The sequence below is a fragment of the Apaloderma vittatum genome, unplaced genomic scaffold (assembly GCF_000703405.1).
Source record: "Apaloderma vittatum isolate BGI_N311 unplaced genomic scaffold, ASM70340v1 scaffold2513, whole genome shotgun sequence".
Taxonomy (NCBI): Eukaryota; Metazoa; Chordata; class Aves; order Trogoniformes; family Trogonidae; genus Apaloderma; species Apaloderma vittatum.
The window spans coordinates 53,064-66,674 of NW_009706217.1; the positions used below are offsets into that span (position 1 = coordinate 53,064).

The following is a 13,611-nucleotide window of genomic DNA, read 5'->3' on the forward strand; positions in this document are numbered from 1 at the left end:
GCTGCCCCCGCCTCTCTTGCACATCTGCCTTTCGCTGTGAAATTGTATTTTTCGTCCTGCCAAAAGGCAAGGAAATGGGACTGGGCTCAGCACTGTGGCTATGTGGCTGCTGGCTCAGGAGCATTACATTTGATTGGGGAAATAATGATAGGGTTTTCTTGCCACTACCTGCCAAAGACCCTTTTTACAGACCATGACCCTAGCATCCACGCCTCAGAGTTGTGCACTCCTGGCACTGGTTGTCTGTAGCTGACCCATCTGTTATTTCCATCTGCTCTTCTTTTTTCTTTCATGTTTACAAGTTGTGTTCCAAAATGTAATTCTGATCCCACGGCACTATTTTTGTCTTTCCTTTATGTAGCCTATTTGGTGTGGAAAACTGAAGGTTTAGTGCTAAACAGTTGTTAGCTTCTAGGCTAATTAATTTCCCCTAAATTAAAGCATTTTCTGAACTTAAAGTATTTATCTCTCTTCTCTGAACTTCATCCTCAATGGATTCACTTTATAGATTTCTTTTTTTTTACTTTTTCTTTTTTTTTTTTTTTTACAAATTGCCATTTTATTTCCCTCAAAGAGCCCCATGTCTGGTTATCACAGAAGCAAGCACAGTGTGATAAAATACACTTCTAAGGAGTTTAGATTTAGTGATTATATGGAAAACAACCTTCACAACCGTCTTCCATGAGTAATCCCTGCTTTGACTACAAAGCAAAGGTTTTGCTTAGGTGCCTTGCTGTAGTTCCATCTCCTATTTTGAAAGGTACCTACAACTCTGCTCTCTGGAGAAGACAAGATTTGATACTTTCTCTTCAAGTGTGACAATCATCAGATACGTGGTAATAAGTGCAGTATTTTTCCCAGGAGCAGTAATGTAGCTGAAGTCAAACGTTTGTCCACGAGTACTCAACCTAATGCCATACTGACATTGCTCACATGTGCAATGCAAAGAAAGGATTTCAGAAACTTTTATGTGCTGAGCATCCAGTATTTAAAAGAAACAAATATGTAAGTATTGTGTAAAACATGAAATGCACAGCCTGAAGCTTCTGATCCAAACTTCTTGAAGGTCTCCTTACCCCTGACTATACGTTCCACAGATGAGTTGAGAATCCAGCTGAATGCCAAATTAAGCCCAATGGGCTGCTCTTGCAGCCTTTGCTCCTGTCAGCAACTGATGCTCTGCATTGGGAGATTTGGCCATAGTTGGGTAAGTCCTGATATCTTCAGAGGAAATCTGAAGGGAGCTCACCTGTGCAAGCCTTACTACTGGAGCAGAGGCTTGGTGGAGCAACTTGTCAGAGATGGACATTACTCCACAACAAATGTCACCTCCCTAAGAGCAAGCCACGAGGGGTGCGTGTGACTGCACGGGGTGTGGGGCTTCTCAGGGCAGTGAGGCCAGTGACAGCCTGGTGGCTTATTTGTCCTCTTCGATCCCTGCTGTTTGGCTAAAAGCTAGACAGGTAGTGGGAGTGTCCTCCATCAGGGAGAGAGAACTGGGCAGGCAGAGAGTGAATCCCTCCATCCTGAACCATGGCTGGTCCCATCAAAGTGTCTGTTGGAGTTGCCTACCCACAAATGTAACCCTAAGTAAAACGTTGTGCTTATTTCAAGATGCTAAATAAAAGCAGCCATTTAATAAAATCAATCCGTTTTCATATAATAAAATACATCAGGTATGGGATATTTTATGAAAATGTTTAATTCAACTGTTTCTTTGGAATGTAGTAGTCATAGTTTGGAAATTTAAGTTACAGTTCAGTTCTATGTGATTTTTTTTTTATGCTACTCAGTGTCTGAGAATACAAATGTCATTTAAAGTTAAGGCTTCGCTGTTCATTTTGAAACAACAATTTACAAGTGTCATATTGTCATAGAAAATAAAAATTTCTGTAAAAAAAATTTGCACAAAGTTTTATGACAGTACAAAACATGAAGCAATAATATACCAGTAAAATGAAATCATTTTACTACAGAAGATTTTTATAGTTTTTCAATAAAGAAAAAAATATGTTATTTTTACACTTTAAAAATTATGAAACAATCTAAAACAATATAAACTGAACATTTTGTAACACTGCCTTTACAAATTAATAACTTTATAAACATATAATTTTTTTAAATATATTTATCAGTGCAAGATACTTTTCAATGTAAAGTTGCAGTATCATTTTTCCTTTATTGAAGGGCAACTTTCATTCTGTTACCTTCAGAGAAATCAAATTTTCAGTGCTAGATCCTCATTATCATAGTACGGTCTGACGACCACAAAGGAGAATATTTCTTTTTACGTTCACTATTCTCAGTATGTTAAAAGAAGAAAAAACAAACTAGCAACCACCAACTTTACTGTTCAAGTAGATCAAGACCAAGAGCTGGTCCAGAATCTATTGAAATCCATGGGAATATTTCAAAATGTTTTGGGTTTTTCCCTTCAAGGCAATATATTCGTGTAACTCTCAGTCAAGTTAGTGGACTATAAGTTTTTTCAGCTAAGTACAGACTGTAACACCTGAATCACATGGTGATGGTGTGCTGAAAATAGTTTTGAAAAATCCTTTTTTTCTTTGGGTTAATTAACTAGCTGCTGTGATACCATTATGCTCAAGTTGCAATGCTAGGTACAAATGAAAATTCTACCTCTGCCAAAGTCAGTTTGTCACTTGGCACATTTCATGGACTAGCTTTCAGGGAAAACTTTCAGGCCTTGGGTGCTCTGTCTCACCTTTTGGAGGACCCAAGGTCTAGAGCCTGGAGAAGTAACTCTCCCAATTTAGGCATCTAAGGTTTGATGACCTGAAGCAGGTGTTTGAATTTTCACTAGTCTTTGCCTTTAGGATTCCTATGAAGTAGCAATTGTCCACTGTTTTTTCTACTTGAAAAGATTTTCAACTTCAAACCTCATATTTTTACATACAGTCTCCCTCCCTTGTTACCAGTTTTGAGGTTACTGGTGGATTTTCTACAGACTTCTCAATTTTGTGGTTTTGTGGTGAAATTACACACGTCAAAATATTTAATTGATAAATAGAGGTGGATTCTGTTGCTTGATGTAACTCGAAGCTGAATTAGCCCTTCTTTAGTCCTAATCTTGGACAGGATACTTCATTGCTCTACTACAAAAGCAATTTTGGAAAAGACTAACTCAGAAAGTCACAGTCATTTTGCTGACTCTACTCAGCGAATTCAGTGAGGAAAAACATGAGTTCAACACTTTGCAGAGCATTCCTTTCCCCATGTTTGCACTGGTTTTATCTTCTGGTTGGTAGATACCCGGGGGAAGGTTAAAGCTGCCTCCACTGCCTCCTCAGTTATGGCTGTGCTGCGTGAGGGTCACCGCAGAAAATCTGGAGGGTCCCCTCGCACCTGCAAGAGGGAAGCGATGCCTCTGGGCCCTGGCTTCCTCCTACAGACCCCTGCAGGAAACAAAATCTTGTTTCTTTTTACCCTGTTGGACCAGCTGCATAGCTGCTGAAATATTATTTGTCCAATATTATTTGTCCTAAAATATTTAAAAATTGCCACGTAATTGTCAAACACATTCTTCCGGCAGCTGACATTTCTCAGCTCACTGGTTCTGTTATTATCTGTACTTCTGGTCAAACAGAAACCTCCTGGTATGAAATGCCAATTGGATGTAATGGGATGGTAAGAACATAGCCTATACACACTGTGGGATTTTATTCTGCCCTCAGTACCCATATGTAAGAGCAATTAGCATTGATTAGCATGAAAATACACGTTTACTGAGAGAACAGAACTCAGGGTTCAGGTAGGGGCAGGAGGAGGAAAGTTGCTCATTTTAAAGTTAATCTTTTCAGTAAGAGAACAATTTTCCCTAGTGTAATTAACAGGCAAGCTGGACAAAAGACATATTTCATGACTTCAGGAAAAAAGATACTGTCACTTTATGCTGTTAAGAAGAAACCCAAAGTTCGACTTTGGAGGGTAAAGTTAAGAATTTTCCCTTATTTTTTAACACAAACTCTAACAAAATCCTTTGCCATTACCAGCAAGTTAAAGCTGCAGTTTTCTTTCCTTGGCAATAGCAAATGCTTATGCAATCTACTCAGAGAGAGAAAAAGAGAGAGAAATAGAAGAGAAAGGGAGAGAGATTTTACATTTGAAAATACATTCTATATGAAAGAACAATAAAAGGGGATATTGCAGCTTTATACAAAAGGGTCAAGAGACATGAAGTTGAAATACAGAAAGCAGAACAATCAAGCCAGGTTGTCAAATCTGATTAGCCCTTGCCTTGCTGAGGCTACTTTCTTACACTAAAATATACTTTCCTTTTAGTCAACGAGTCATCAGAATACGAGTAAAGCCAAGGGCATAACTGCAGAGAAGCAGAGCTGTAGTTAATGCTAACACAATGAGAAGCAGTACAAACAAAAAGGCACTTGAGAGGACATACACTAGCCAGTGCCAAGGACTTTTTCATTTAGATTTTAGGCAGTACACTTGGTTACCAGTTGTGTCTGATGATGGCACATACTCTTTTTATGGAGTTCGCAAGCACAAAATTTAGTACAACACTGAAAAACATCAATAAAATTTGACTGTATTGCTTCGTAAACAGAGCTGACACACTATATCAGTACTGATGCAGCAGTACTTTCAAAAACATCCTAACCCTTCTTTGCCTATGCACAACACGACCAATTATACACAAATACAGGTGCAGGAGTCCACTAAATTGCTGTTACTCCAATATTTTCTGGGCACTGAGCTACAGACAGCATGTCCATCCAAAGGACCCCACTGAATACATTTTGTGACAGCATCTTGGATTTTGCACAGTAAAACCAAAAATTATCCATTAACGGAAAACAAAAGAGAGGGAGAAAAAGAAAGACAAAATGAACTATAAGTCAATCATACTTGGTCTCAACACCAGCATTTGATTAGTTCAAATAAAACCAACAGAAAAAGCAGACTGTACATGATTCAGATTGTTAACGCAGATTGTTGTCCATGTTTATTGGTTACACACTCATTGAAGCTCCTGAGAAAAGCTTGGCTCAGTGTCAACAATGCACTTTTCAGCCTGTACAGCAAAAGAAGATCAACAGTTCCCCAGCACGACCGAGCTATGTCCTTCCATCCCAATTCTCTGAAACTTCTCCAGTCACTTTATACCTTCATGCTTCCGAGTATGAATTCTGTGTGTTTAGTTTATCTTTTTTCAGTTTTACACCATCGACCAGTTCGAAATTGTAATTCTCCAGTGCAGACAAGTTCCTCTCTGACATCCCGTTGTGCCAACAGGCACAGTACAGGACTACTCCACAGATGGCTCCTAAAAGCACCCCAAGTGCACTCATGGCTATGATGGTAATAAGGATTGGATCTAGGGTCTTCAGGACGTTGCCTGGTTTCCTGGAGATGTTATCGTCATAGTCCTCGCCTGTATGGTATGGTGGTGTAAATCCTGAAATGGAGTAAAGAATTGCAAAATTTTCAGAACTGATTCTAGTTAGAACTTTGTTTGGCGAGCTGGAAGTTTGGAGAAAGGACATCCAGTTTTTGACATATATTGCTATATAATTTGAAAAGCTAGCTTCTAGGCGGTAGTTGTAAATAGCTGGAAACTATAATGCAGCGCAGATAGTTGTTGATTTTTTTCATATTGTTTTCAAATTCTTGAATCTACCCCATCTTATTGGAGGTCTGATTCTGCCTTGGACTAAGTGGGGATGAATAACCAGACTTTGGATTATATTTTGCCAGCTTACAGTATTTAACTCATAAAATGTTAAATAAATCTTGTTCAGCTCAGTGTGAATGTTTACAGCCTTAGACATTGGTTGGGAATCTCCAGCCATTTTGCAACATTCTCCACTTCAGGACTGGACCTTGAAATGGAAACAGTGACAGAATTGACAGGAAGGAGTGCTCTGCCCCCCTTGGGTAAAATATTTTTTTATGAAGGAGATCCACTAAGTTTGCAAACCCTGTTAATTGTTGCAGGAAAAGCCAGAAAGTCTTTTTGGACAAACCATGGTTTCACTGAAATCAATGATAGCAACATCATTAACTGTAACAGAAAAAAAATAAGCTTATTGCCTGAGAAATGCAAGTGTATTTTATTATTGGGTCAATATGATGATTAGGATCCATTTAATGATCCCATTTACAGCTATCATCACTGAAAAAGATAATGCTGTGGTAGACTGGTCATAAAATGACATTTACAGCCAGGTCTGGGAAGCAATTAGCCTGAAGAGTTTTGAGCTTAATTACCTACACAGTGCGTGAGCCGTAAATTGTTAAGATCTAATGAGAGCTGTTTCTTCAGCTGTGGACAAGCCTTCTAGATAACAAAATATTAAGGAGCTGTATATAGCGTGCATGTATATACAATGTAACAAATTATATACATAAATTTGAAAGGTTTGAGGGAGGTATAATACAAATTCCATAAGATTATATGACATAGAAATACAAAACTATTAAATCCTTAAAATCAAAAAACCTTAATACAATATGCAGTTAGAGAACTAATCTATAAATAAAAAAATAGAATACAAAAATTCACATGAAAATGCACTTTAAAATTAATTCCCTTTTAACAATAACTTGATTTTTACCTGTTTGATTACTTTCTGTGTCTTCTTCTTCATCTATTTCATTCTCCACATCAGTTGATTCTAATGAAGCAAAGAGAATTGATATTGATTATTAGAGTTACAAACACTGATTGACTATCATGCTGGCAATAATGGTATAGCAGATTTTCCTGTGTTAGAGCATCATAATGTCAGCTGACAGAACTGTTCGTTATGATGGAGCTCTGAAATTTAATGGAGAAAAAAGAAGATTTAAAAACTACTCTCCACCTAGTCTTGGCACAATTTTAGTTATCAGCAGGGGTTTTCCATGCTTGGGAAAGAGAAATCAGTGTAATGAATTAGCATCTCATTCATTGTATTTACCATTTTGGAGGTCAATTCCATAACCCTTCATCAGCATAGGCATAGTTAATCACAAGAACAGTTTCACTGCCTGCAGCAAGACCATTTGTGTTTGGGCTTCAGACTGAACTTCTGGCTTTAGATCCCACAGGTCAAAATCATTGCTCAGCATTTGGTTTGAACAACCAAAACATGTGGAGGTGGGAAAGAAGTTACTTCCCTCTCTCATTTTTGAGTCAGGTAAATACCATCACTGTGGTCTCAGCACCCTTCTTGGCACTGAGGACAATGCAGGAGGACCAAGCAGTGCCTCTTGCCCCTCCTTCGTAGCAACTGTCACTCTGGTGGCATGTGATGAACCCCGGGAGATGTATTGTGTGATAAAAAGAGATTGTACACTTTCCTCATCCTGCACTGAAATCACCCCACAGCGTAAGTCTGTCATGTTACTTTCAAAAGACCATTAGCTACAAAAGGTGTGGAACACCCTCTATTGCTGCTTTCAGTTTTGTTGCTAGGTTGCATGGTGTAAGTTTATATTTCTAATGCTGAGGATTCTCAATTCTTTTCCCTCTCCTACATAAAAGTCATTGCTTCATCTCCATCATGAAGGACAGGGTTCAATTGCTTGTGTTTATCTACGGTTGCTGCTGCCAAATTACGTGCAGTATGCAGTGCGCATATGACCAACCGTGACTGGAATAACTCAAGACTGTCCAGAAATAAAAGGACTAAAATAGCATCTCAGGAATAACCTGGCTCAGATGTGGAAAAGGTGATGTTCTAACATTACTTCTGGTCCCATCTGTCTGAGAGCTGATGACTACAGCAAACGAGTCACAACAAAGTCAGAATAACATGACAGCAGAGGACAGAGCAGGGGCCATTTCACCCTTTCTGTGTACCCTGTAAGGGTTTGATATGGTCCTTTAAAATAGAATTCAAGTAGGCTTGATAGTAAGTGATCTAAAAAGGCTGAAGAAATAAAATTGAATTTTAAGCGTTAGTCAAAACAGGGCATTAGGAAAAGTAGAGGAATTTAAAGAGGGCAGCAATTTACAGAGGTGTGAGAACGTGATCATGCGGCGACCCATGTCAGTAGGATGCTAGTTCTGATCCAAAAGAGCGGAGTTGCTGTGGTACTAAGGCGACACCTGTGGCACTTGCTATGAATAAAGCTATGGGCCAGATCAGGATGCTTTTAGTGCAAAACCTCCTATATAATCAATAATTACATATCACTTTCTCACAGATAAAAACAGCTATCAAAATAAAATAAATCATGTTTTGAATGAGATTTCTTTATGTTCCTGGTATTCATACTTACTTCGGCAATCCTCTTGTGCTACGTGATTGTCAATTTTAATATCATCCACAGCAATTCCTCCAGTTCCTTTTCCAATTTCTCCTTCAATAACCACCTGGCAAAAAAAGACAATGTTCATCATTTTTACTGTTAATACACAACTGCAGTATTAAGGATATCTTAATCAGTTGTTAAAACTAATCTTCACTTGTCATGGTGCCACATCTACATGTATGTTGACTGAGGCCTGCCAATCTGCACTGCATGCCTTTATGAATTTATATATGCAAATGCACATTTATATCATGTCAAAACTTCATTAAGGATTTTTACATCAGCAGCAAAACTGAAGCAAGGATGCAGCTTTGTGACAGATGAAAAATGATTTCTAAGCTATTTATTTTGCCTTTGATAACAAATTGCTTATATCACCATCATCTGAGATACCATAAAATATGCCGCTATTATTACTGTCACAGCAATAGCACCTCATCTGTAGCTAAAATAATGTCTACATAAATCCTGCAGTCACCATGCAAGGTCTTACTGGCCTCAGCTCTGTTAGTTTAGCAAGAAGCAGTCAAGCTCACCTGGTAGTGTTTCACAGACTTGTGAAGAAGAACTCGTCCTTCCTTCCAGAAGTTTGCCTGGTGCCCGCTCAGGCTCCAGAGAACCTGGTCGTACTCATCCGGCTTCTGGTACCGCAGTTTGATCTTGAGGGTGCCGACGTGCGCGCCAGACATGTGGTACCAGAAAGTCATGCAGTGGGCAGAGTTCTGCGAGTAAATGACGGGGCTCAGCAGTCGGGCCACTTTGCCTTTCTGGCTTTCGTCAGCTTGTGAGTAAATGAAATTGCCATCTCCTACTGTGACAGAAGGACTGCGTTAGGAATAGCCACCAGTTTTCATTTTATTTTTTTACCTAAGAAGCCCTGACCACCCCTGGTTATTTTGCTTTCGTTCCATGCTGATGGGTCCAGCCTTACAACCAAGAGAATCAGAGGGCATTGGTTTGAGAGCTCTAGGAAAGCTGATGGGCTCTATGGAGAGGGCCACAAAAAAAATCAGAGGGCTAGAACATGTCTCCTATGAAGACAGGCTGGAGGAGCTGGTGTTGTTCAGCCTGGAGAAGAGAAGGCTCCACGGAGACCTTATAGGGGCCTTCCAGTACCTGAAGGGGGCCTATAAGAAAGATGGGGCCAGACTTTTTAATAGTACCTGCAGAGGCAGGGCAAGGCACAATTGTTTTAAACTAAAAGAGGGTAGATTCAAACTGGATGTAAGGAGGAAATTTTTTATGATGAGGGTGGTGAAACACTGGAACATGTTGCCCAGAGAGGTAGTAGAAGCACAATCCCTGGAAACATTTAAGGTCAGGCTTGATGGGGCTCTGAGTAAGCTGGTCTAGTTGAAGTTGTCCCTATCCATTGGAAGGGGGCTGGACCAGGTGGCCTTCCATCCCAAACTGCTCTGTGATACTATGATTTCTTCTGGCAGTCTCCTTTGCTGTTCCCTGAGATGCTTTGTGCTGAGAGTGAACTGTAACAACATGTTCACTACAGGACAAACACAGAGCATTTCATTTTGCTCAGGGAAGGAGGCAAAAGCATGTTTGGTGTGACAGCATATGCTCCATCAGTCAGCGTGCACCTCCTGAAGAGAGCTAGCCCTAATTCAGCAGGCCAGACAGAAATCCCTGGGGCCTACTCTACACTAATTGTGCAAAGAGCTATTTTTAATCTCTGTTTAAAGTAATCTGTGCTTGAGAAGGCAAGGTTACAATGGGAAGAACACTGGAGAATAAAACAGCTTTGAACAGCCATGGTCAGAGATCAGGAACTGAGATCTAAACAGTGCTCCTAAATAGAGTTTGAGCATTGTCACAAACATGCCAGAGTGATTCCCTTGATTTTTGTAATAATATCCCAGGGTCTGTATATTTGTGAGCCATTTCCCAAATGAGTAAGATTATGGATGGTATTTTCTGAAGAGCATAATGGATTTATACAGGTTCAAATCTGAATGCCTCATACACTTAACTTGGAAAATTACTTGCTTAATCACACTGGGAGAGAAGCACGTGGGACTGTGATTAGTTTGGGAATAGAAACCTGCTAAGTAAGATACTGACTGCAGAGAAGTGCTTCTGATTTACAACAGCCAGGCATCCATTCCAGTCAGCTTTTGAACAGCTCTCTTTGCAGAGAATTATGGTGGAAAAATATGAAGTTCATCCTGGTGTGTGTAAGAATAGATGAAATGTGTAATGCATTCACACAAAAGGATGGAGACAGCATTTACCAGTGCTGATACAAAGTTGTTTTGAAAGTAGGAAGGAGAAAAATAATATTAAGAAATACTACTTCTCAAATGCTGAAATAGGTATACATTTCTCTGCTTATACCAATGCTTAAACAAAGAAAAAGTAAAAAAAAAAAAAGACAAAATAAGATGTTTTGGAAGGGTTTTGTTTTATCAATATTAGTCTTTGCTTATACATAATGTTCTTGAATTTCATTTGAAATAATGCATAACAGAGACTTGTTGGATTGTAATGGTATAATCCTGCACTAGTGAAGAAGAGAAGATGAGCATTGCTGCTCTTGGCAGCAAAAGAAAGACGGGGTAGTAACCAGGAACAAAGAGGAGTATGTTAAACCCAATGGCTGGAAGAAGTGGGTCTAATAAATGAAAAAGAGAAATATTTCCTCTAACACGAGACAATGGTTTTTTATTTTCTAGTTGATTTTTTTTTTTCTATGGGCAGTCAGAGTATCTTGGCCAATATTCATATGGAAGTATCTGGTCTTTTAAAGAACTTTGTAGGGGAAGATGATGTCAAATTGTCCAAAAAAATTTAGGCCTTTTTTTTTTCTTTTATTATCTTACTGCAACAACATCTTGTCCAGCTTCTTCAGCAGGTGTTCTTGTGCCTATATGTTCTTTTCAACTTTGCTTCCATGCAGAGGGCAGCACAATATGTGCAAATCTCATCAAAGAATAGTAACAGGGATATCCAGAAGAAGGAAAAAAGGAAAATAATCACAGCATTAGGATGTCTCTCTCATTTGGAAGACCTAACTCTGGCCAGATTTGATCATAACACGTATAGTTTGAAGTGACATACGGAGTATCCTGCTATCTTAAAGCAATTGTTCTTGAAGATCACTTTTGTGGAGTTTCTTCAGCATAAAGCTGAAACTGAGAGCGAGATATTCCTGGCGGTTGCTCATTGTGGTTCTCCCAATATAGAGGGTAGCCTTGTGGTGTAGTGGTGACACTGAGGGACTTGTTTGGGACATCAGTGCCATTCAGACTGCTTGTGGTTTGCATTAAAGGAAAATTTTTGAAAATATTGAAAGTTAGTGTGGTAAGGGGAAAAAGGAGCTGCTCGCAAGACTTACTGAAGCTGCAGCTAATGGAACAAGTAAGTCTTCTGCACTAGTAGGGCCCAGCGGAAACAACAAAATCTTATCTGAAGAATATCATTTCTTCATCTCTTGATGGAAGATAGGTTCAGTCTCTCTATAATCCTCCGTGGCAAAGTGCAGATAGCTCTCATTTCCAGAATATTATTGCAGTGCTGGGTCAGGAACTCTGTCTTCATTGTCTTAATTAGAGCTTTACTTATGCATGCCTTTTAGATTTTGTCAGTCTCTGGCTAACGTAGCTTTTAACCTCCTTTCAATGTCAGATCCTACTGAGCCATTTCACTTTACATCAATTTTTGCACCATTACAGCCTTCACTTCAGCTAACCGCATTTAGTTAATTTGATGTCATTTATTTGTACAATGCCATTTATAGTCAAAGTATTGTAAGTTTTTTTTTTTCCTCCTGAAACTACTGTACTTGTCTTAAGATTCAATTGAAAGTGTCTCAGAATTTAAAAAGTCCAATTTTGTCTAATTTCCTTGTCATTCTCATTAGGCAAAGGGGTTGCAGAAGTGGGAAGAGGGATTCATCTCAACACATTTGATTAATCTGCACGTATGCAAGAGAGAACACTAAAGGGAGAGGCTATGCAGGTCACACAGTGCCCTCCCTTCTCCACCATCCAGCAGCATAGTTATTGCCTAATTATGCAGAGCCACAAGTTAAGTACTACAAAACCCACTAAGCAATTTCTCAGAGTGATATTTCAGGAAAAAACTGTGTGTGAGGGAAGAGATGGTTACAATCTCCAGCTCCCCCAGGAGAGCATGAAAATACATCCATCTGGGAAGTTCCAGTACCTTTCTGTCTGGGCAGTCACTCTAACTATAAACAGGAATAATGTGAGGTTTGTTCATGACCATATCACTCGGTAAGTGATATTTGCAGAATATTTTCCTCTCCCAGATGATGGTTATTTACAGGCAAGTCAGGGGAAGGGAGTATCTTCAGTTCCTGACAATAAATGATCTTTATTCCCCAATAGAAAAGACAATTATGGTCAGTTGTCTATGACTACATTTAACAAGCTAGGTTGCTTAGAGAATCATCTTTGTGACTGCACATGTTTTAGGTTTAGTTCAGTCTCCTACAGTTTTGGAAGGCATGTTTGTATTAAAAACCATGTAAAATCGCTAAATCATGAACTCATGATTACCTGTGTGGTCTTGAATCGGCCCAGTTTTGCTGGTCAGGATTGCCCACTTCAAATCCACCTGGTTGTCGTGCTCCCAGTGACACAAAGTCTTTTGGGATCCCCAGCCAAAGGCACAGTTGAAGTTGTACAGCGGCAGCTCTGCAGGGAAAGAGGGAAAAGGAGGAATGGAATGTGATTATTAATCATGTAATTCAGATTTTGTACTTTAAAACAAAATGCATGCATTTGATGATTAAAAGAACCATTCCTACTTGAAGCTCTGCAAAGCCACAGCATGAGCAGCCCTTCTGGGAAACAAATGAAGAACTGACTATTTCTAGAGACAAGGTGGCTTCTTGTCTCTTTATGATGCATATTTTGGGATTTATTGTGGTTAGATAAATTCTTCTGATTTGCCCACATTAGCTGATAATTGTGCAGTAACATATATGACTCAGAAAGAAAGCTCTGGCTTACCTATCAGATATATTTTCTGGTTGTTAATAGCTGTGTGTACCATAACGGTGCAATGTTCTGCAACAACTCACAATAGATTTGGACAAACATAAGAAAGGGCAGAAACATTAATGGAATGTCCTTGGCAGGAAATGATTTCTGGTGAAATGTATAGTACGTGGCTTCAGCAAGGAACTTAATTCAGCATCTTCCAGACAGTTAAGTAGGCCCACAAGATGGCAGCATTGAAATGGACAAATTGAGACAGAAAAGGGACGAATGTGGCTGATTGCCAAATGAACTCAAAATAGACTTCAAAACAAGCTTCATGTAAAACAAGGGAAGTCTGGTATTATGGTCA

At 39.2% G+C, this 13,611-nt stretch overlaps 1 protein-coding gene across 1 annotated transcript in view; it reads right to left on the reverse strand.

Annotated features, from left to right (window-relative positions):
* Nucleotides 1-3,728: 3,728 nt before the first annotated feature.
* NRP1 (neuropilin 1) overlaps nt 3,729-13,611 on the reverse strand; it is a gene marked incomplete at its 5' end in the record, with an annotated part of 65,521 nt that continues 55,638 nt past the window's right edge. The window contains 5 exons of the mRNA XM_009865687.1: nt 3,729-5,437; nt 6,597-6,656; nt 8,248-8,341; nt 8,817-9,088; nt 12,816-12,953. Of these exons, the coding sequence (XP_009863989.1) occupies nt 5,148-5,437; nt 6,597-6,656; nt 8,248-8,341; nt 8,817-9,088; nt 12,816-12,953 (854 nt within the window). The remainder of the gene's footprint in view (nt 5,438-6,596; nt 6,657-8,247; nt 8,342-8,816; nt 9,089-12,815; nt 12,954-13,611) is intronic.